The sequence below is a fragment of the Poecilia reticulata genome, linkage group LG22 (assembly GCF_000633615.1).
Source record: "Poecilia reticulata strain Guanapo linkage group LG22, Guppy_female_1.0+MT, whole genome shotgun sequence".
Taxonomy (NCBI): domain Eukaryota; kingdom Metazoa; phylum Chordata; class Actinopteri; order Cyprinodontiformes; family Poeciliidae; genus Poecilia; species Poecilia reticulata.
The window spans coordinates 24,452,772-24,476,316 of NC_024352.1; the positions used below are offsets into that span (position 1 = coordinate 24,452,772).

At 37.2% G+C, this 23,545-nt stretch overlaps 1 protein-coding gene and 3 non-coding genes across 4 annotated transcripts in view; all 4 read right to left on the minus strand.

Moving 5' to 3' along the window:
• LOC103458802 (unconventional myosin-VI-like) overlaps positions 1-23,545 on the minus strand; it is a 50,348-nt gene that overhangs the window by 1,951 nt on the left and 24,852 nt on the right. The window contains exons 17-32 of the mRNA XM_008399861.2: positions 23,206-23,301; positions 21,377-21,547; positions 18,868-18,906; positions 18,706-18,799; positions 17,638-17,768; positions 17,456-17,533; positions 17,251-17,380; positions 15,642-15,732; positions 11,170-11,320; positions 8,371-8,579; positions 8,198-8,276; positions 7,101-7,261; positions 6,947-6,997; positions 3,983-4,086; positions 1,974-2,108; positions 136-354 (exon numbers count right to left, since the gene is read on the minus strand). Coding sequence (XP_008398083.1) covers positions 136-354; positions 1,974-2,108; positions 3,983-4,086; positions 6,947-6,997; positions 7,101-7,261; positions 8,198-8,276; positions 8,371-8,579; positions 11,170-11,320; positions 15,642-15,732; positions 17,251-17,380; positions 17,456-17,533; positions 17,638-17,768; positions 18,706-18,799; positions 18,868-18,906; positions 21,377-21,547; positions 23,206-23,301 — 1,939 coding nt within the window. The remainder of the gene's footprint in view (positions 1-135; positions 355-1,973; positions 2,109-3,982; positions 4,087-6,946; positions 6,998-7,100; positions 7,262-8,197; positions 8,277-8,370; positions 8,580-11,169; positions 11,321-15,641; positions 15,733-17,250; positions 17,381-17,455; positions 17,534-17,637; positions 17,769-18,705; positions 18,800-18,867; positions 18,907-21,376; positions 21,548-23,205; positions 23,302-23,545) is intronic.
• On the minus strand, positions 12,967-13,039 carry trnav-uac (transfer RNA valine (anticodon UAC)). The gene has a single exon. It is a non-coding gene; the product is annotated as a tRNA-Val (tRNA).
• On the minus strand, positions 13,270-13,341 carry trnaq-cug (transfer RNA glutamine (anticodon CUG)). Its single transcript has one exon. It is a non-coding gene; the product is annotated as a tRNA-Gln (tRNA).
• trnav-cac (transfer RNA valine (anticodon CAC)) lies at positions 13,724-13,796 on the minus strand. Its single transcript has one exon. It is a non-coding gene; the product is annotated as a tRNA-Val (tRNA).

Here is a 23,545-nt window from a genome sequence, read left to right on the forward strand (position 1 = left end):
AAAACTACAAACATCTTTTCTACTTTAATTTTCAGCATCAGTGACCAAACATGATTACATTTCCTTTGTGTGCATGAAATGATTTTGCTAAAACAAAACCTTTTGAGGAAACATGACAAAGAGCTGATGACTCACCTGCGACCAACACAATGGGCTGTTTGTCTGGATGCAGCTCCATCTGTCTGGCTATCCACGGCCCATCGAAGTGGGCGTACCACCAGCCCTTCTTTTTGTTCTGCGGGTCCTTGTACTGGTCAGCGGGTCGGATGAAAGGAATCCGAAAGTATCGCTGCTGGCGGTTCATGGCGACTTCCTGATGCTGGGCCGGAGTTGGAGGAGCCGGGTTCTGCTCAGCTGCAGTTCAATCATTTGAATAACAAATGTAAAATCCAGAGGAAAATCAAGCTGCCTGGTCTGACATGAATCAAAGAATAATGTTTAAAAGTTCTTTAAAAAGAGGAGAGTTTGGTAAAGTATTTCAGTGCTGCTGTTTTTTTAACAAGGATTTATTAAACATAAAAATGAGAGATTTATACTTACTCTGTGTCACAAATGTTCAGAAATGTAGCCTGAAAAAGTTTTTTCTTGTCTGATGAAGCAGGAAGTTGGACAATAAAAGCTCAGCTTAGCCTTCGGCTTTTTAAAAATGATTACTATGAACTCCAAAAGGAAGACTGTCATCCATCCAGATATTCAGCTATTTAGCATTCAGCTTTTCTATAAGGTTTATTATACAAGTAGAAAAACTAACATTATCTGAGATATGAGAGGGAATTTTGGATCATATTTATTCATTTTAAAGGAATCAGTAGAGATAAAAATAATTTATTTCAATATAACTAAATTTTAATCTCCTTAAGTCCACAAAGTTAATATTTAAACAGACGGTGTTAGCTTACGCTGTCTGGGAGGTTTACTGTGTCACAGTATGTCAGATCCAGGAGCTTTACTGACATTTTAAAGTGGCTCTCAAACATTAGCATCATAGCATTAGCTTGTAGCGTTAGCACAACTAGCATGTGACATCTGTTTTTGTCTGTCCGTCATATGGAAAGAACCTACAAAACAATGCTATGGTGTTAGCCTTGTCAGCTAAAGATGGTCCCATATATCTACTCTGGCTAGACTCGCCATGTTAGAGTGTAAACCCTTCAGCAGCAACTCCACTGACTGCTATCAGAGAAAATGTGATAGTTTGGGCAAAATTTAAATGATCAGTTTGCATCGATTTTGACACAAATGAGTATCTTTTCTGGTAACAATCACATTGAGATCTCAGTTGTTTTACGGCTGAATGACAGTCTGAAGCCTGTCTACCTGGTAGTAGAGTCAGTGGAGTAAAGTAGGGCGTCATCTGCATACAGGTGAACTTTCCTCTTAATGTTATTGACACAAATCAACAATCAAAATGTGGCCTGAAACTGAGCCTTGAGGGATTCCTTTTTAAAACATCAGCCTGGGCAGATATAACCTATATCACAATAGCATCATAGCATCAGCTATGATGCTAATCATAGCTGATGCTATGATGCTATTGAGTAAACTTTAGAGTAAACTGTGGTGTCATCTGCATTAAGATGCTCTTCAACTATGGAAATATTGTTTTTAATAACTTTAACTTAAATAAGGTTTAAAACTGAGAATAACCTTATTAGAGCCAACAGAGGAAAGCAGAGTGTCGTCTGCATAATGGTGCAGTTTAGCAGTATTGATCTTCTTTCTGGTTTTATTAAAGCCAAATTAAACATAAAATATGGGTTTAATCTGTCCATTGAGGAAATCCGTTTAAAATATTCAACCTACTGCACCAAGGTCTCCATCTGTAAAGATGAACTAGATGTTGTGAAAATCAAAAAGCAAGAAAAAAACTATGAGAGCTGCTCAGGTTTATGAGCCGTTTACTATAACCAGATTATTTTTCCTGCTGCTATAAATACAACAGGGTGACAGGAACAGTAATATTGTTTACCAACCGTAGTCAGTGATGGATTTAGGGGCCCTCATGTCGCTGCCGTCATCATTTTGTTTCTTGTTCTTGGACTTCCAGGAGTGATAAACCTTCAGACGACGGTGGAACTCCTCTCTGCAGGCCGCCAGCAGCTCAATGTCTTTCAAAACAAAGAAAAGTTTGTTAAAACTCACAGAAATCTTTGCATAGGCTGGGATCTATCGTCCTACACTCTAAAACTTCAAGATCTTCAGCTTAATCTTCTACCTCAGTGCATTTTTAAAGTCACACATTTAAAAAGCAAAATACAACAGAAGAAATTCTTCCAGATTTGGTATCTTGCTGATCATTAGATTAGTTTGCAGATTTAAATAAGTTTCCAGCTGGTTTGTTCCACAGCAACAAAATTCCCAAAATATGCCAAAGTTATCTGCCTGCAGAATGAGTCAAAGTGTAAAATATTCACATTTCTTTAACATAGTTGGTCATGTTACAAACACAAACCTAACTGGCCTTTTATTGTTTAAAAATATGGAAATTCATAAAACATTTACTAAACATTTACTAAAAAATTAAAGTTTTAACCTGCGTGGGAAACACACTTAATGAAACATGGTGGTGGCAGCGTCATGCTGTGGGATTTCCCCTTCAATACAGAAAGGGAAGAAAACAAACTTATTTGCTTGCACTACCTTATCATCACGAAAATGTTTAATTTAGGAATTGGTGTCATATACAAACGTATTTAAAACTAAAATATACTTTATTGACCCAAAAGGGGGGCTGCACAGTGGCGCAGTTGGTAGAGCTGTTGCCTTGCAGCAAGAAGGTTCTGGGTTCGATTCCCAGCCCCAGTCTTTCTGCATGGAGTTTGCATGTTCTCCCTGTGCATGGTGGGTTTTCTCCAGGTACTCTGGTTTCCTCCCACAGTCCAAAAACATGACTGTCAGGTTAATTGGTCTGTTTAAATTGCCCTAGGTGTGAGTGTGTGTGTGCATGGTTGTGTGTCTCTGTGTTGCCCTGCAACAGACTGGCGACCTGTCCAGGTGACCCTGCCTCTCGTCCGGCACGCCAGCTGGAGAGGAACCAGCAACCCTCCCGACCCCACTGAGGGACAAGGGTGCAAGAAAATGGATGGATGGACCCAAAAGGGAAACAAAATGTTGCATTAACTCATTATTTCAAATTCTTCTGATTTATTGTAGATTTACTTGTTAATAATGTGACTCATAAAACCATCACCAGATCAATATTGTCATTATTCATTAACATTAAACCTTCAAACGTTCACAGCTAAAATTAATCAATACTCTTCATATTTTTACCGGTTTAAAAAAATGCACTTGTAAAAATTTAGATGGGATTATGTTAAAGTTTGTGAAAAGGTTCTGCTGGTATGAATACTTCTGTAGGTAATGACAGGATTTCACTTAGATTCTGAGGACAAATGATCAATGTATTGAAATGAATTAATAAACAAGGTAATGATGAGAATCTGCCACGTTTCTAATGAGGCACTTGTGAAACATCACTGTGGATAATTATCCAGATGTCCTTGGAAAGTCGAGCCCTGATGAGAGTTTAGCATCAATGTGTGAATCAGCCAAAGGTTGTCAGCTTTTCATGTTGCCTCAGACTGAAAAGGAAACATTAACAATCTTTTAACTAAGGAACAATTTCCTCTCCTCGTCACGAAGACACAGAAATGAGCAGCAGATGCAGGAAAATCCTCAACTTTGCTCTTTTGATGTCTTTTTAGGCAAGACATGGTGTTCACAGCTGGAGTCGAAGACGCTCAACAGACACTTTGGCAACTAAAAAGAAAACAAACTATCAAACAGATGTAGAAAGATGGCGCCGAATGAATTTGGTTATCATTAAGCGCCAAATACGAGCTGGTGCTGAATTATTTAACATGGTGCCTGAAAGCTGCAAGCAGGTTGGGACTGAAGGAGGGAAAATATAAATTTCATCAGCAGCTCTCAACACCTAAATCTGCTGGTAATGGAGGTTTGAGCTGAACAGGATTCTCACCACAGGACGTGTTGATGACGTCTCTCAGCTCAGCATACTTCCACTTGCTGAGATCGTACTTTTTCACGCCGGCAGCAGCTTTGGTCGCCTGCACCTGAGCGCCCCTGTGGTTAGGAACAGACGGAGGTGTGTGAGAAAGGTGAAACAGAACCTGTAGGTGCAGGCAGGGAAGTTGGGAAAGGTGAGATTAGTAGAGAAAAAGCTAATGTTTTGCATTTCACTAAGGTGATTGATTAAAAAAAGAATTCAGTGTGGTTAAAGTAGTACATAATAGTCATATATCAATTATGATTTAAAATAAATTTGACTTCAAAATTGGGTCACTGTCTCTTTAAAAAAAACTCCTGCTCTTTCTGAAACTCCGCCTTCAGGAAGTGATTACCACATGGCTCCTTTATTGATCCTTTAACAACATTTTAATCAGTTTTTCACGGAGGAGTGGCTCCTATAACGAGCCCAGAGGAGGAAATGTTCCACCAAGTGTTTGCTAATTGCTGCTGGCTAGTCTGAAGGGGCAGAGTGGCTACTCTGTGAGGCAGAAGCTCAGTAGTTTGGAAACTGCAGCTCAGAGGCAGAGCTGCGTCTCGAAGGCGGGGCTAGGTCCACCCAGGCCTTATGCACAGCTGACTGGTTGCCATGGAGATTAACGGATTTCTCAAACATGCTTGGAAGAATCAAAGCGAAATTCCAGGTTTGTTTCTGATGAGGGAATAATATTATAACACGAGGCAAAGGTCAAAAATGTTTATTTTTCTCAACACTGCCCCTTTAACATGCATGCTGGCGTCTGAACAATCCACTCTGTTCTTACTTTATTTTAAATAACATTTCAGCTGTTTTTTTCTGGACTGATGGCTTGTATAATAAATAGTTCAGTAAACATCCGACTCTGTTGCACATCCTTTTGAATTTTAAATATATTACTATTATCGTTGTTATTCTTTATATTCGTTTTTTTAACACTAAAAGCTTTTTGTCTTTGTGTGAACCTTCACACCTGACGCTCCTGTTACTCCTGAATTGGACAGTAAAGGCCGTTTCTCTCCTATTCTTGTTTTGTGTCTCTATTCTGCGGAACAGAGAAAAAAGAAAAGCGAGGGGAAAGACGCAGTGCTTTTATATAAATCAGATTAATAGCACCAGATGTAATTTCAGCATCTCAACAGATTGCTAGGTTCTGATCTCGTGTCTGCAGCCCCCCTGCTGAGTGGAACCAGCTAACTCCATAATAGGAATGAAGGGATTTGCCTCTGCTAATTACAGTCAGCATAGTGTCTCTGGCTGCTAATCTATGAGTCATTGGATTATCTTTTAGAAATCTTACTGACTGGAAAGATGAAACGGATTCGGGATCATTGTCATTCCGGCTGCGACTTGTGCCTGAGTGGAACGGTTGTAAATCTGAAAAGAAGCCTTGATTTTGTCGCAGGGAGAAGTGGAAGTGGAGGAACGGCCAGCTCTTTGCTCCTGGCAGCAGGTTAAAGGGAAAACTCCTGGCTGAAGAGAACGAGCGGAAGAGAGATCTTCTCCGAGAGCCGTCTGCACAAACGCTGTCCTCTGTTCACAGGTGTCAAGGATCAGCTGAATCATAAAAGCATTTTGTGTTTAACCCTGGAGTTCGGCTGAGTGATTTTTGGGGTTTTGAAGATTTAGTTCACATTGATTGGGATTGTTTTCAGAGTTCAGAGTGATGTCAGCACGCCCACGGTGTTTTAAAAACACGTTTTAAAGCTTTTATTTGTTTGGATTTTGAATTCAGGTCAACTCTGCATTAGATCCAGGATAAGATTTTATTCTTATTACAACAATAAAGTTGTAATATTAATAGAATTAGGTAGTCATTTTATGAGGTTTTCATTATTTCAACAACCATTCAAATCTTTTCAGCCTGAAATAAAAATCTGATTTGTGCCACTTCTATATATGGACCTAAATTGGATTCGACTGTTTTCAAAGCATCTGCAGTCTGAATGTATTTTACCTGACTTTCATGTAAATGACAAGAGACATGCATGATAATTCTGCTCCAGAAGAAGCTAGAAGCGGTAAATCAGGATGTAAACAAAGGCTGAAGATGATAAATATGAAAGAAGTCTGTCAGTGAACTGCATCACATCACATCCAGACTTCTCTGCAGAAGTCGATGCTCCACTAAAGGCCGTTGCTGTTTCTTTTCATCAGCTTTATTTGTGATCTTGTGACGGTGCTGTCAGCTCTCTTTGCTGAGTCAACTATAAAATCCATGCACAGTCGGCGGCCATTTTTATTTCCGTAAACAGATGCTGCTGCGTGACGTCAACGTTCTTCTTCTGCGCATTCGGATCACTTTGAGGTCGTAATCCGTTCACACAGACGTCTGACTGCGGTTGCATTTAATTAGTAATATGAGCAAAAAACTAAATCTTAATTTAGCATCTGCAGAAATGAGTCAGCATCATTACAACATTTAATTTCTCTATCGGGTTAATAAAATACTTTTTGATTTGAATTCAATTTTAGACATAAAATATAATCTATATTTTATAGATTATATTTTATAATCTATGTATATTTTATATACATAGAAAACTATGTACTAAACTCAAACTTTGTTGTTAAAGTTTGAGTTTAGTTTAACTTTTATGACCAAAGTAAATAGAAAGTCCTAAAAAGCCTGAAGACATGATTTTACCACCAGTTCAATCAGACAATGTGATCATAAACTATATTCTGATTTCACTTTCATTAAAATTAAACATAAATCATATGATAGATAATTATAAATGACAAGAAATCAGCATCAAATCATCAATAATGTTGATTATTAACCTCAATAATTTGATGGAACAAGTATAAAGAAGTAATTTTACTGCTGGATTATAATCTGGCAGCTGAGAGATGTGGTGCTACTCCAGGGATTAAGAGAGACTAGGATTAAGTGAGTGACTACGGCTGGCGTTAGATCCACCTGCTCAGGTGTCTTACATGACTCTGGTTGAGGATGAAGAGATAGGAAGACCTGAAAAGAAGTCATCGCTGGAGAAACACAGCAACAGGAAGAGGTCAGTAACTTCTGCACGCTCAGATCGGCCTCAGATCGGGCGCCGTGCGCGCGGCACCGTGCGTCGGCTGAGCCTACCTGCGCAGGCCCGCGTCGCCCTGGCCGTCCTCGCTGATGAGCTCGGCCTCGCTCTGAGCGATCCGCATGGCCAACTCGCGGTCGCGTCTCTCCTGCTCCACCATGGCGGCGCGCTGCACCTGCTCCTCGCGCTCCAGAGCTAACTGCACGTCCAGTTCTGCCTGAAAACAAAAACCACAAAACACACCTCACCTCTAGATCAGGGGGGTTCAAACTGTGGCCCAGGGGCTGTTTGAGGCCCTCTGGGTGATTTTGTTTGGCCCCTCAGTTCAAGAATGGAGCGAATTTGAGATTCATTTTGAGATTTTTGTGAGGGGTGTGAGGGAGCCGATCTTATCTACCTCAACAAAAGCCTAAAAATAGATTAATCACAGAAATGGTGAAAAACCTGGTTTATATTTTGGATCAGCAATGGTTTAGAGAAGAAGCATTCAGCTTCTATGCACCTAAAATCTAGAACAAACTTCCAGAAAACTGCAAAATAGCTGAAACACTGAGATGCTTTAAATCGAGGCTAAAAACCTGCCTGTTTAGAACCATAATAAACAGAAAATTAACCAACATATTCGATCTGTTCTGGTGACAAAATGCAAAGTTCACTATTAGTTTTCTATACAACATGTTTAAGATTTTTATAAATGTTTTCTCGACATTTGCTTTGCAAATAAACCTGATTGACTGATTTACAGATTCATTTTTCTACAAAAATTAAGCTAATTTACTAAAATACTGTCTATCTGGCTTGTTATTGAAGAGAGATAAATCTTTTCAGCTTTAATTTAAAAACATAAAGTGGCTCTTGAGTTTTCTCAGCACAACAGTTTTGGCTCTCAGAAGGTTTTTAGCCCACTGAGCTACATAAACATGCTCCTGTAAAACTGCTGGTGCAGCTTTGAATGCCAGACATTTTGTAATAATTACAGTCATATTTAAACTCCACAGGTTTCCTTCACTAGTTTTATCCTCCCTGCTGTGCAGAAGAGGCCAAGAAAAAGCTGGAAGCAGGGGACTAATACAACTAATTAATCTGATTTTTTATTAATTTTGTCAGGATTGCATGGAAACTTTTTAGTCAAAGTTGAAAAAACATCTCAAACCTGAATAACTTTTTCCTCCTCCTTCCTCTTCTTCCTGTCTTCCTCCTCCTGCTTTCTTTTCACTTCAATCTCTGCTTTTCTAAAACGTTGAAATGAAAAGAATCAAATCCATCACTTAGTTATTATTTATTTACAAACATGTCATCGGTTATATTTGGATCTTTTCCACTCACAGCCGTCGGTCCTCTTCCTCCTGTTTACGTCGCTGCTCTTCCTCCTCCCTCCTCTTCCTCTCCTTCTGCATCTCCTCCTCGATGTGTTTCAGTCTCTCCGTCTCTTCCTCCTCCCGTTTCTTCTTCTGCATGGAGGCGAGCAGCTGCTCGGAGCGTTTCACCAGCGCCTGGTACTCGGTGTCGATCTGCTTCCAGGTCATCACCGTGGCCTGGAGGTCAAACAGGAACAAATTCAAGGTCACGGTTACAAAACAAGCAGCAGGAAATAAAGAAAAACCTACGCCAAAATCCGAAGAATTCAGTCTTGAGGGCTAAAAATCAAAATGTTTCAGAGCCAGAAAACATAAAAACTAAAAATAAAGTATAATTAGCTCTTCCACTGATTGTAAAATTCCTGCAGAATACTTTCTTCAATGGAAAACACATTTTTGGAGTGTTTTGACAGCGTATTGTGTCAGAAATGTTTAGGACTTAGAAATCTTCTAGAAAAAAAGTGAGTTCAAAAATTACTCACTTTGAACTCACTTCAAAGTGAGTTCAAAGAATTACAACTTCTGAAGCTTAGAAAATTTTCAAAAGTCAAAAATTTCCTAACTCTGAAATTTTGTAAGTTTAAAAAAAATAAAAAAATAAATAAATAAATAAAAATAATAATAATAAAAAAATAAAGTAAAATAAATAAATAAATTCTGAGATTAATCTAAAAATTTCAGAGTTTTTTTAAAGCAAATCTTTGACTTTTCAATCTCAAAAACTGACTTTTTCTGCTCCCGCTAACTGACTCACTGTTTGGTTACCTAGCAACACACTCACTGTTTGGTTACCTAGCAACACACTCACTGTTTGGTTACCTAGCAACAACCTGTTGAGTAACTTGCGCAGCAGCAGATTGAGGTTGCCTGCTTAAAAATGAACAGTGAAGTGAAAACTGTGGTTAAAACATGGATGGATCAGTTTGGAGTTTTTCAGATATTTCAAAGAAAAAAATTAGCAATAATTGTAAATATCGACTGATATGAAAGGCTTATAATGTGATACATTTTTCAGTCATATCAACCATTCTACAAGAATTTTTTTTATTTTTAAACTAAAATATTACAGGACATCACACTGTTATCTTGAATTTGTAGGACTAAACACCACGGAGGTCAATCATAACAAGCGGTATTGATTAGCAATGTTTCCCATGAGGCCATGTGTGACAGCAAGTCTGTCAGTTGCACTTTGCAGGCTTGATGTCCAGTTCCTCTAGATATCTGCGAGGCATTGTGGGGATTCATTAGGACGAGTCTCTAACTGTGTCATGAAGAGGTGAGATGACAGATGTATAGAGGGCTGAACGACAGCCATTGGCATCTGATGCATTATTCACGCCACGCCAACAGCAATTGCCGAACCTTCAGTGTAACACGTGTTTGACAGCAGGGATGCTAATAAATCAACAGTTAGCATGGAAAAAGTGTTTGGAGCGGAGAGAGAGAGTAAGAAACCAGGTCAGTGGCTCCTTAGTGTCAATCAGGATACCAATGAACACCATAATTACATTTGGTAATTACATACAGGAAGCCGCAGCGCACAAAAATGGCATCATTGCTACTGGAGAATTTTGAGCACCAAATTTAAATAGCATAAAATCGTGTTTCTGATTATTTGCTGCACCTTAAGGGTTCAATAATAAAAGGTGCATATTGCATGGGGAGAGCTGGGATTTACCTAACCATCTGTGATTGATCACTGAGCAAAACAAATTCAATAAGTTAAATTATTGGAGTCTTTTTCACAAGCTTTTCTCCGCCTCAGGTGATTGAAAACATTGATTCTCAGAGAAAGAATGAGAAAAGGGCACAAAACACTTAAAAAAGGTTATGGTGTGTTATACAAGGATGAGGGCTTCGTCTACATCCACATCTCCAAATGTACAGAAAATAAAATCAAATAAATATGAGTCAGAGAGGCTTAAAGAAAAAAAAAAGACCTTTGTCTTCCATGAATAAATATATTTATAAAACTCAAACTGTTTAATGTAGAAATTCAGGGTTTATGCTGGTTTCACCAACTCCAATTTCAGACTTTTTAACACCATTAAGACCTATATTTCCACCTAAATGCATAAATTTTGTCCATCTAACTGGCAATAAATTTGCAGAAAAAATTTGCTAGCTAGCAAGGGTATGTTAGCAGCTAGTTAGCGTTAGCCTCAACTGTTCTGAATCACAAATGCATGAAGATGTCTGACTTTTAAACCTTTACCTGACTGAAAAGAACACATGAAATATATGAGATGAAAAAGTCATGTAAAGACAAAATTTAAGACCTTTGATTAACATATTAAATGTCAATTTACTTAAAAAAGTAAATCAATTTCAGACATTTTAAGGCCTTACTTCAGATGCATCAATCAATAACATGATTGTCTAAGCATCAACAAAAAAAAAAATTGTTGATGCTGTCTGACTTTTAAAATTTCAGATAATTAACTTCAAATAAATTAATATGGTCCATTTAAAATACACTATGTGAACAATTATTAAGCAAATTCAAATTCAAATTTAAAAAGTCAAAAATTGGAAACATTCTCAATCAGATGCAGGATGTTAGAAACAGCCAAATTATTGAGGACAAAACAATCAAAAACAGAGAATCAGGAAAAAAGAAGCACAAACCAGCAGAGATTGGAGAAAAATCAAAGATGAAACTGAAGCACAAATCTATTCCTGTGCACTTTTAAAATATTAGTTTACCGCCATTGGATATTGACACAGAAAGCCGGTTCTCAGTTCCAGATGGAGGAGTTTCTACCTTGATCTTCGCTAACAGAGCGTCTACGGCTTTGGCCAGCTCTGTGACTTGTTTGGCCATCTCCTGCTTCCCTTCCTTCAGTCCGTTCACCACCTCGTTGAAACGCTCCATGTGCTTCTTCAGCTTCTGGACTTTCACCAGACCTTCAATCCTGAATCAACAGAGTAAAAGAATGACCTTTTTATCTGTGAAAAGCATTTATTTTAATATAGATGTTCTGTAATGAAAGAAGGACGGCAGGTATTTTATGTTTGAATCAGTTATATCAGTTTCTGTTTGGATGATAACAGTTATTCTAAACTCCGTTTGCATTCAGATATAATTAACGTCTCTAAGCTAATAAATGTAGCTGATTAGCAGTACATCAGCCATGCATCAGTGGGCATGTTGCTACATGGTTCAAATGCATCAATAACCAGCATTTATAGTGTTTTAGCCAGATCACTGAGCAGAAAGCTGATTACTTTATTTTTTATACATCAAAAAAGGTTCCATGATTTAAAGTCTGCTACAAAGCATTTACTAAAATCAGATCAATTTCACACTTCAGCATGTTGGCCACCCTCGACGGGCCACAATGACGGTATAAATCAGGAGTACATCCCTGCTAAAACACACCCAGACAAAAGGTTGACTTCCCTCATTCAGTTCTGTAGAGGCTTATAATGAGTCAATGGTCCAGTTGCAGATGGCAGCTCTGGAAAACTAGACTTGGGCAGCCCTAGCATAAATGTATAAAAATACAATGTGAAAAATAAATTAAACACCTTATATTGATAAATAACTGATTTTATGTATTGAAGTTTTAAATATTACATTTGAGTTTCCATGGATGTAAAATTACTGCTCGTTTTAAAAAATACAATATTTAAATCAGTGTTTAAAGGTAACCAGAAAAATAATAAAAACAAGTCACATGGGAAGTCATTATAGACTTTACACAAAGATTTAGTCTCAGAGGCAACTGAAATCAATTGAATATCATCTCACGGACTCTGAACTAAATGGGTTTCTCTGACCGGGAGCTGACGGCGTGTTGAAGAGTTACGGACCGGACGCTTTGGAGCGTCTGGTCAGGAAGCGCATTCAAAACCTTTGGCTGAAAAGGCGCGTTTAATTCAAGTCTCCATTACAGACCAGAGAAAACTAAAGAGAATGCAACGTTGTGTTCATCCATTTGAGGAGCCGGCAGTTTGTCTTGAGGAAATAAATGACGATGCAGAAGTTAATTAGACTGTAACATGCGCCGTCCGCTGCTCAACCACTGCTCCACCGCTGCGAAGAGTTAGAAACCGCTGGAAGTAACTTAAATAAAATTAACACATTAAATTAAGAAATATCTCTGAAATACAGTCAACACTTGAAAATTAAAAATGGTTAAAAAATAATATCAACACTTCACAATAAATAATGGTTCAAAAATACAATCAACACTTTAAAAAAAAAGGGTTCAAATATAAAATCAATACTTACAAATAAAAATGGTTCAAAAATAAAATCAACACTTCAAAATAAAACATTGATGGAAAGTATACATTTAAACAAGTTGATTTTGAAAAACATTAGGATATGTAAAAGTTTTTAGCAAACTGATGAAAACTCATGAATCTGAATGGCAGGTTTGCTCAGCTGGTCAGCGTGTGGTGCCAGTAACGCAAAGGTCATGGGTTCAATGCCCATATGATGTTTCTACTGAGACTTGCACTGAGATGCCTGTATTCAGGGTACAGACCATGACACCACAGAGCCCTTGTTGACCTTTAGTAAACACCTGTGATGAATAAAAAATGCAAAATCTGTTTCTGTCTGGTTTCGAACCAGAGACCTTTTGCGTGTAAAGCAAACGTGATAACCACTACACTACAGAAACTCATGCTCTTTCCACTGTTCCTGGTAGAAGATCCAAAATATGTTAGAGGCTAACGTCAACGATGGGAAAGGAACAATGTCAAATACTTATACCACAGATCCTCTCAGAGAGCACAGGAACTTGGTGAACAAACTGTCAAACTTATCCTTGTGCCTAATTTCACATTACAGTCCATAAACTAAGCCTGGAATCAAAAAGAAAATATGGAAGATATCAGGAGCAGAGACAAACGGTTCTACTGAGACTTGAACTCAGATCGCTGGATTCAGAGTCCAGAGTGCTAACCATTACACCACAGAACCACCAAGTGGCATTTTAAGGAAAGTAGCCTCGATTTCAAAGAAGCCTACATTGAAGTCGATTGGCAAATGAGCGATCACGAAAGAGGAAGGCTCTTGTTGTCTCACCCTAAGAGATGCATAACCTACAAAAACCACTTCTGTCTGGTTTCAAACCAGAGACCTTTTGCATGTGAAGTAAACGTGAGAACCACTACACTACAGGAACTGAACTCCTCTGCTTCATTTCAGTTTGAGGTTCCAAAGTTGATGATGTGAGATGCAACGCATGAAAGTTTCAACTGGGGTTTGTACTCTGATGCCTGTATTCAGAATACAGACCATGACACCACAGAGCCCTTGTTGACCTTTAGTAAACACCTGTGATGAATAAAAATGCAAAATCTGTTTCTGTCTGGTTTTGAACCAGAGACCTTTTGCGTGTGAAGCAAACGTGATAACCACTACACTACAGAAACTCATGCTCTTTCCACTGTTCCTGGTAGAAGATCCAAAATATGTTAGAGACTAACAACAAAGGGAAAGGAACAATGTCAAATACTTATACCACAGATCCTCTCAGAGAGCACAGGAACTTGGTGAACAAACTGTCAAACTTAAACTTGTGCCTAATTTCACATTACAGTCCATAAACTAAGCCTGGAATCAAAAAATTGTATTGAAGATGTCATTATTAGAGACAAATGGTACTATGGAGCCTTGGCTAAATAAAAAATGGTTCAAAAATAAAATCAACACATTAAAATAAAAAATACCTCTGAAATACAATCAACACTTCAAAATACAAAATTTCTGGAAAATAAAATATTATATATGTTGTTTTATCAAATCTTCATTGTGGTAAGATCATGTAAGTTCTTTTAAAATCCATGGAAACTCAACAGTTAGTAACGTAGGTTAGCTTAGCAGGTTAGAGCACCGTGCTGGTAATGCTGAGGGCGTCGGTTCAATCCCCATACTGTCCTTCAGACAATCAACACTTCAAAATAAAAAAGGGTTCAAAAATAAAATAAACAGTTCAAAATTAAAAATGGTACAAAAATAAAATCATCACTTTAAAAAACTGCTGAAAAATAAAATCAAATAATTATTATTTTTTTATATCATCAGTCAAGATAACAGATAACAAAAAAAGTCTAGCACGACCTGAAGCCCTGACACCAACTCACACAGATCTTCATTCACAGTCTTACTTGTAAATTGATTTTTCTTTTCTTGGACGTTTTGATGTTAGCTTGTCGATGTCTCAGTTTTATTCGCTGGGAAAAATCAATAAGCAGCTTGAGGTGACTCTGCTGCTCTCTAGTGGCGAGAAGCCGTAATGTCTGGTAACAATCAGAATGCATTATGGGAGATTTAGTTTGTAGTCAATTCGTGATCAAAACCTACTTTAAATCAATCATGGGCCTACAAAACGCTGGGCGGCCACATAAAATGACATGGCGGGCCACATGTGGCCTGCGGGCCTTGAGTTTGACACATGTGAGACAGACACAATTAAAATAGAAATATACAAATCAAAGGAGAATTCAGTTCCTCTTTAGATTCTTTTATAATATCTGTTAATATTTAATAGAACTACAGCAACTTTTACAGTTACGTCATTATAACAGTAAAAAGTACAAGGTATAAAAATGCTTCTAAAAGTTTTTATTTTCCAAAATGTTATTCAAGTAAATGTAACTGAGTAAATCATATTACTATGAAAAACAAAGTAAATAAAGGAGACGTTTTTGTTTTGGGTTCAAACCAAACTGCTCCACCTCCAGCTGCTGTGGTTCTTCCTCTCTCTGATCTGAGTCAAACCAACCTGTTCCCCTCCTCGCCTGTGGGGGCGCCGCACCAAGAGCCACTGACGGAAACGACACAAACACCTCCAAAAAAACATCTTTCTTCATGAAATGTAAATAAATATAAAGTGGCTTCAGATTTTAGCGGTTGTAGCATTTCTCTTTAGTTTTTGGCTAAACACCAGGAGCCACTTCTCCTGCTAGCGCTAGGCTAACGTGTTGGTTTAGGTTGTGTTTACCCAGAATGCCCTGCGCTGTAGTCCACTTTCTGATTTTGGAGCGGTCTCTGGTCTGCTTGGTGTTCACACATGCATTCGAACAGAACCAGAATCACTTCAACCGAACAGAGACCGAGGTTTGCAGGCGGACCAGAGTTTTTACGCATCCACACTTTCCCAAACGAACCAGAGTTTCTATGCAAACGGACTGCAGTTGGATGAAAGCGGACTGAACGTGGTTGGTGTGAATGCAGCCTTAGAAGCAAACAAAGCAGAAAGAAAAGAGGAAACTCACCTCGGCTTGTGTTTCTTCCTACACAGCCACATGCGGACCGTCTTCTGAATCTTAATACAGGCTACAGCTCTGTAATGCATTTTATTCCTCACTGCAAAGAAACAAACATACTCAGTGTCACCAGCTGTTTACTTTGATTTTAAGGAGAATGTAACCTGACCAGATATTTCGCTCTGACTCCACTGAAACAGAAATGTGAGAAAAACGGAACAATGCACGGCTGCAGGTCTGCTTTGGCAGCAGATTCTGGTCATTTGATGCTTAAAACCAAGCTGGACCCGGGCGGTTCTGTTTGAAACAGTGAAAACCAGCGGCTTGGTGCCGAGCATCAATAACCAGGCTGTGCTTCTTCAGTGGTGTTGAGGCTGGAGGCTGCTCACTTTAATATTCAGACAGAAATGAAAAGTGGTAAATTTAAAATGGCGGACAGCCACAGGCTGCTTTGCATTTGATGCTACAGTAAAAACACAGAATATCAACTTTACCATAACAAGCAGCTTCACATGAACCAAGTTTGTTTTTATTTTAAAAAAAAGACACAATTTCTTCCTTCAATTACTGCTAAATGTTTTAGATTGGCTAAGAAAATGATTTCTGTTTCCAGAATCATGAAAGATGTCATTTCTAATGTTGGTAGAATTTAAAGATGCCTATAATTTTGCATAGTATTTAATATTATTGTCTTTAAAGTGAAGGACTTTGGTCAAACATGCTGACTAACTTCCTAGTATTTGCTGTAATTCTGACAGAACTGCAACGACTGGGTCACACACACTTCACTATAACTCAGAAACTTAAAATCATTAAAATCATTGCATCGTCATCTTCCAAGACAATTTAAAGGTACAGTAATCCTACTGTGTTAACTTCAAAAATAAAGATTTTTTTCTTCTTCTCGTCATTCAGGCTTTAATCAAACTGAAACAAATCTGAGCATTCAAACCAAACTAAAGCAGGAAAAATTTACTCTGATTTAAAATTTTATTTATATTGTGATGTTTTCACAACTTGATAATGTAAAAGTTTAATTAGCTACATGTTGTGGTCGGATTTGGTTTGTTGGAAAGGAATTTAGAGGTTTTGCAGATTTTTCTTTTTAAAATAAACATTTGTTGGGTGTTTATTGAAAAAATAGCAGAAATTTAATAAAATAAAAGCAGGATTGAGGTGACAGATTTTGTCCTTGCAAAAAAAAAAAAGTATTGTTATTTAAAAATATTTTGTATTTTGATGATATTTCTTAAACTTTCTGTCCCAATTAAAGATAAAAAAATGTATTGCACAAAATCAGTCCATAGAAAAAAAAGTGATTAAGCTAACCTGCTAACTGAATTGGGCCTATGTCTCTTTAAAAAAGGGAATAACATTATAACATGATGCAAAACTGAAAAAAGTTGATTTTGCCCAACATTTCTCCTATAATTTTATGAAAAAGCAGAAAAAAGGTTTTTTGTTCGTAGTTATGGAGAATAAACTGAATCAGCGGTAAACTGTAAATCATTGCTCATACAAAGAGGTAAGCAGTTTTAGTACAAACATGGATTAATGAACATTAATTCAACGTTTCACACCACAGCTGTTTGCTCATTCTGCAGCTTTTTGGACCTACGTTTGATGACAGACAGGCAGCACCACTGGACCTTCTTCCAGAGGCTGCACAGCAACCACTTGTTGACTTTCTTCAGCAGCTCAGCGAGATGCTCTGGATCGGACTTCATGATCTGGTCAAACTCGGCAAACTGAGGCACAGAAACGCGTCACGCTTTGACTCAAAGAAGATGAATTTCTGCTACACGTTAAGAGTAAAACGTCACCTTTCCTGGGCGGAAGAACACTTTGGTTAGTCCAAACTTGAAGTCTTTTTCATTTAGTCCCAGAGCTTTGAATAAAGCCTGTAAAGGATCAGATTGACAGTCAGTGATGTGTCATTACAGCATATATTTTAATCACTTTTTTAAGTTAATTGACAAACAAACACAGAAACAGAAGAGCTGACCTTGCAGAAGAGTCGAGGATTCAGCCGTGTGAGTTTGTCTGGCATGTAGGCCTTGTACATGTTGTAGAGTTCGTGGAATGGCGCCCTGGAGGGGAAGCCGCCCTGCATCAGGTCCAGAACCGAAACCATCCCTAACAGGTCCAAACACACAACAAACCTTCATTTATCCAGCATGCATTCAGCAGAACGTCCTTTAAATCTTTCTATCAGGATGAATCGATTCGGCAAATGTATGTCAGACAGAAGCTTTGCTGCAGCATCATTAATCCATAGAAACATGATTTTTAGCAGCGCAACAGTTCATGCAATGTTTGTTTGTGAGTTTATGTTTCATTAACTGATTTTTCCTTTTTCTTTTTTCAAAGTTGCATCAGTGCAGTGATTGACCAATTCTAGGAGATTTAATCACAAAATAATAAAATTACAGGCTTCTATTTACTATGACAGAGGGCCATTCTAATAAAAAATAAATACATTTATGAGGATAAAATCATAAAAACTCATATGAAAATAAAATCATAACACTACAAGAAACATTTCAAAATAATACAAGAATAAAGTCACAATAAAACCAGGATAAAATCATAAAATTACAAGATTAAAGCTGTAATATTATAACTTTATTCTTGTATTTTTTTTTATTTTTAACTTTCCTAGAGTAAACATAATTCATTGTAATTTAGGACCAAAATGGGTTCAAATTAAAAACTTGGACAGAGTCACAGGTCAGATTTAAACATTTTACAAATAAAGTTTTTTCTTCCTTCTCTCAACATAAATAGAAGAAAAGCCACATAACAAAAGCAGATATGAAGTAAAATCCAAAACAAAAGAAAATAAAAAGTGAAATAAAAAAGTCTTATGTATCTTTACATCTTTATATTGTTGATGTGAAACTTAAAAACCTTCATGGATAAAATCCCAAGGCATAACAAACTTGACAAAAAAGTTAATCTGTAACGCTTTCCACAGCTTTTTAATTTAAAGTAAAAAGTTATATGTGCATTTTATCGTTTGCAAAATTCCTGAGCTGTTTTATTGTCATAAACTTCGTTTCCCTCCTCCTACCTGAGCACTGCAGCTGCGAGAGGATCAGCGCTCCTTCGAACTGATGGCTGACCATCTTCAGGTTCGGTTTCACGCAGCGAATGAAGCTGGAGCCCTGCGAGAAGATGCAGTTATAACAACCAGCTTCATTTTTAACGCGACAATGAGAAGCTCTGGACTCACCGTGCTGCGGAGCTTCTCCAGGAGCAGGTTTAGTTGTGTCTGTTTGTGCAAGAAGGAAAACTTTAGGCAGAAGTTTTAAAACAAGAGGGAATGATTTTAAAGTTAAATAAACTGTTCAAGGAGAAAAAAAATATATATATTTCTCCGGAGTTAATTTTGAGAGATGTCACAAAAGTGAGCAAGACTAAAGTTACTTTGAGGGATCCTATTACACTGCAAAAACAAAATCTTATCTAGTTTGGTCTAGTGCAAATAACTTAGTGCACGAGAAAAATAGCATCTAAAAGCTTGTTGTAAGTAAATAAATCCTTAAAATTGAATAAAGAGTAGCTACTTGTTCCACTGGCAGATTATTTCACTTATAACAGGAAAAATGTTGCTTTGGAGAGGGTATTTTTTGCAGTGTATTGAGGAGAAATATGTAACTTTCCAAATTCTACCTAAATTAAAAATGAATTCTAAATTATATCTTTGGTTATTCTGTTATTTAGTAAACAGAAATTATTTTTGAACTAACCTAAAACAGTTAAGTCTCTTTTTTTTGGCTTTTTTATGCTGTAAATGAAATAATCTGCCAGTGGAATTAGTTATTGACTTAAAACAAGCTTTATTTCTTTCTGAAATGTTACTTTTAAATTCATTTTGTGTTATTTTAAATGTACGAAAGTAGTTAAAATGAAAACTAGACCAAAAATACTTTTGGTATTTGATTTTGTGTTTTTGCAGTGTACATCCTTTTCTGAGATCCCACAACAGTTTAATAAAATCCCACGTTACGTTTTTAAGATCTTAAGTTGTTATGGAAGATTTCACAAATGTTCATGAATTTTTTTCTCTCATTTAAAGTTTTTTAATTTTTTTGTGAGATCTTGAGTTGCTTTTTTCAGATCTTCTAAAAACTTTTTCTTGTTTTGCAAGATGCAACAATACGTCCTGGGTTACTTTTACAAAATCCCACAAACGTTTTGGGGGAAATAAGCAAGATGGAATATTTTTTTAACAGAATTTGAACAATTTGATTTCAATAATCAACTTATTATAATTGATCCGATTAATTGTTTTAGTCCTGGACAGAATTACAAACATTTCCTGAAAGAAAATAAAGACCTGGACACAAATAAGTGTTGCTCAGCTTAGAGTTTATTTATATGTAGCTGATTTGAATGAAAGCTGGTTTATTCTAATAAAACAACGAACCGCTGTTGTTTTATTTTAGTTTCCGTTGCTTTAAAACTCCCTGTTTTTATACCTCAAGCTGACTTTTTCCAGATCTATCCACCAAGGAAGGTTTTCTCAGAGGAAAGAGGAGAGACGGGAGGAAATCTAAGAGGAGCGCCCGAACTAAGGACAAGAAACTGAGAAACAGGAAGGAGAAAGGAAAGGAGATTAGCGTTAGCTCACTTTCTACTAGTCTGAAAAGAAGCTTAGAGAGATTAGAGGCAGCAAATAAACAGAGAGAAAGTGAAAATGGGTGGATTTTACATTCTGATTTCACAAACTTTCACTTTGGCAAAGTTCCTGCTCAAGCAAAACCACTCAGATTTCTGTAAATGAAATGCTTCCTGTTTAAATCAGATCAGGACATTTATTAAGAGACAGAAAGTAAAAACTGGACACACTTATATATAAAACTAAATAATAAAATTTCATTCTATAATTTGAGATAGATTAAAGCAGCTGTGCTTTATTTCTTTCAGTCCCTCCAGTTTTTAGCAATTGCAGAAATTTACGCAAAATCAACAGCTCACGCTTTTTTCCTAATGCATAGTTGCGAGTTTTTTTTGCAAAAATGATGAAAACATTGAGTTTACGTGATGCTACCTCCCACCTGCAGGTGGCAGTATGTTTTACTTCTACTCCACTGCTGCCTCAGCCGTGTGAAAAAAAGAGAGCTATAAGTCGCTTAAATAAAAAAAATTTCTCATCCTTTTTCTTCTATATGTAGATTTTGGATGAGTTTAACGGAAAAAAAAATTTCAGTCACAATTTCAGTGATGTTTATTGCAAAATTATTACAAAACAATCGAGAAAACCCAGAGGGTCTGATTAAAATACTGCCTACTGCAGGAGCCATTAGGGAGCCATTTGTGGCCCTTTTGAAAATAAAAAGATCATTGATCAGGTTATAGCTTCTTAATTAGAACATGTTTGTCATTTAAACAGTTTCTTTTTATTAGCCACAAAAGTTTTAGTCAAAATCAGACTAAACCTGGATAAAACTCTCATCTTTGTAACTGAAAACATTTTATGAACCACCAAAGAAGAAAACATTTGGTACAAAAAGTAAAAAAAATTTAAAAAATGAGGTTTTTTCAGATCTACGATAATCTTTTCTACTTTGTTTCACTGGAATACGAAAGCTTTAATTTGTTTTTGTGCCGGCAAAAATGAGATAATTCCTGATACAATGATGTTTGACTTTAATTTGAAAAAAAGAAGAGAAAGTTGTGACCTCAGAGTTTTTCCAAGTTGCCGCCTGGTGCAGAAAGGTGCGACCTGCGCCACTGACCTTGAATTTGTTGCCGACGCTGATGAAGCCGAGTTTGCCCGCCTTCTGTTTGGAGTCCTTGGAGGTGCTGGAGTTCTCAAACAGCTCTCGAACAAATTTGTCTTTTGATTCACACACTAAACTCTCCAAGGACATGTGGAGGGCGTCATTATTCTTCTCCACGAACCGCGTCTGTCAACACAAGCGCATTCATTTATGTAGTGGAAGGCTTCGTTTTCCACATACTGATGGAGCGTTAAACCCAGTGAAGAATGGGAATCGTCCTGCACATACCAGCAGGTTTCTATGTGACGGAAATATTCAATAAGTCAAAATATTCACTACTACAAACGTCAGGATTTGACACACCGACTCAAACTGATGCGTTTTGGATCTGTAAGGATTCATACATTCCTTTTTCTGCACCAATCTGAGTTATTTTTTTGTTTAATTAAAATTAAATTAATTAAATCAAAGTCTAATTTTGAACATGGCAGTTGTCAGAACTGTCTAAAGTTGAAGAATCAACAGATTAAATGAGTTGGTGGACGATACAGACATGAAATTTTAATTTCAAAGCTACTAATTCATCCTAGAGCAGTGATTCTTAACCTTTTTTGAGGTACCGAACCCCCCAGTTTCATATGCGCATTCACTGAACCCTTCCTATTCCTATTCCTCTCCCTCTCCGCCCCCCGCCGACACACAAAAGATTTTGCGTTATTCTGTTTTAGTAATGTAATTATATTAGTTGTGTTACCACCCCCACGCCACTAGAGGCAGTAGCAACCCCGAAAAGATGCGACTAAGGAGCAGATTTAGAAGTTCACCGAAAGCTACAGAATTTGGTAAAAACTGTGAGCTTTGCTGAAGTAAATAAAGACACAAGTTCAAATCTATGCTGAGTGGAGCTCCTTCAATCAGGGCTCCTCCGCAGCTCTGATTGGCTAAGCAATGTAACGTGATCCTCTGATTGGCTAAGCAATGTAACGTGATCCTCTNCTCTGATTGGCTAAGCAATGTAACGTGATCCTCTGATTGGCTAAGCAATGTAACGTGATCCTCTGATTGGCTAAGCAATGTAACATGATCCTCTGCAGCAAGTGATGGCAAAGCGGGGCGTCATCACGACTTTACACAAGTGTGTCTTTACCTCAGCGGTCAGCAGAGGCTCCGCCGAACCCCTGAGACCGACTCACCGAACCCCTGGGGTTCGATCGAACCCAGGTTAAGAACCACTGTGGAAAATAAATTTTATTTTGTGATAGTATTGTGATAACAATAAAAAATACTTATAATTATGTTTTAGACCCACAAACTCAGATACTTCTCTTGAAAAACATACCAATGTGTAAATAACACAAAGTGTGATTTATGTCTCTAAAATCAAACTGTATCTGAACTTAATCACATTTTTAACTGTATTGATTTTTATTGACTCTGTAGTTGAACAAAACGTGGAACAAAATTGTAAAATTACCAACTAAACATCATTAATTAAAATGTATTGTGACGGTAAATCAGAATTTCTATCGTGATAAGAAATTTGTTATAATGAAAAACAATCTGATGTTTCTAAATCCGATGAAAAATTTACAGCAAGTCTTAAAAATTGCTTAAATTTCTGTCCAATCATATCGAGTCCAAACAAATTAGCAAAACAAAACGGCAAAAAAATGTAAATCTCAAAACGAGCAAAGCTGGTAAAGATCCTCAGACCTTCAACACTATTCATCTTATTTTCCTTCACCAAACCTCAATAATATACATTAAAGTGAGAAAACTCAAAGGGTGTGAAAACTTGTACATAAATAGCAACTCTTGGTAAAAAATATTCACGCTATAAATACCGTTTCATAGCAGACGGCTCCTGCAAAGTGGCGGATCATAAAACCTTCGTCGTCTCGAAGGTTCCTGTGGATCGCCAGCTTTGACTTCCTGGGAACCTGAAAGGAAACACACATTCTGGCTCATATCATCCTGGATTGGAGGAATTTTTTCCAGAGCTGTTATTATGTCCTTGGTGTTGAGGTGAGCAGAGAGCTACACTTTAACCCTCCTATTATGTTGCGGGTCAAATTGACCCGTTTCAAAGTTTAAAAATATTTCTAAAATAGTTACAAGTATTTTTATTGCATGAAACTTTTTCTATTTGTCTTAATAGGTGAACTCTACATATAAATTGAAAAT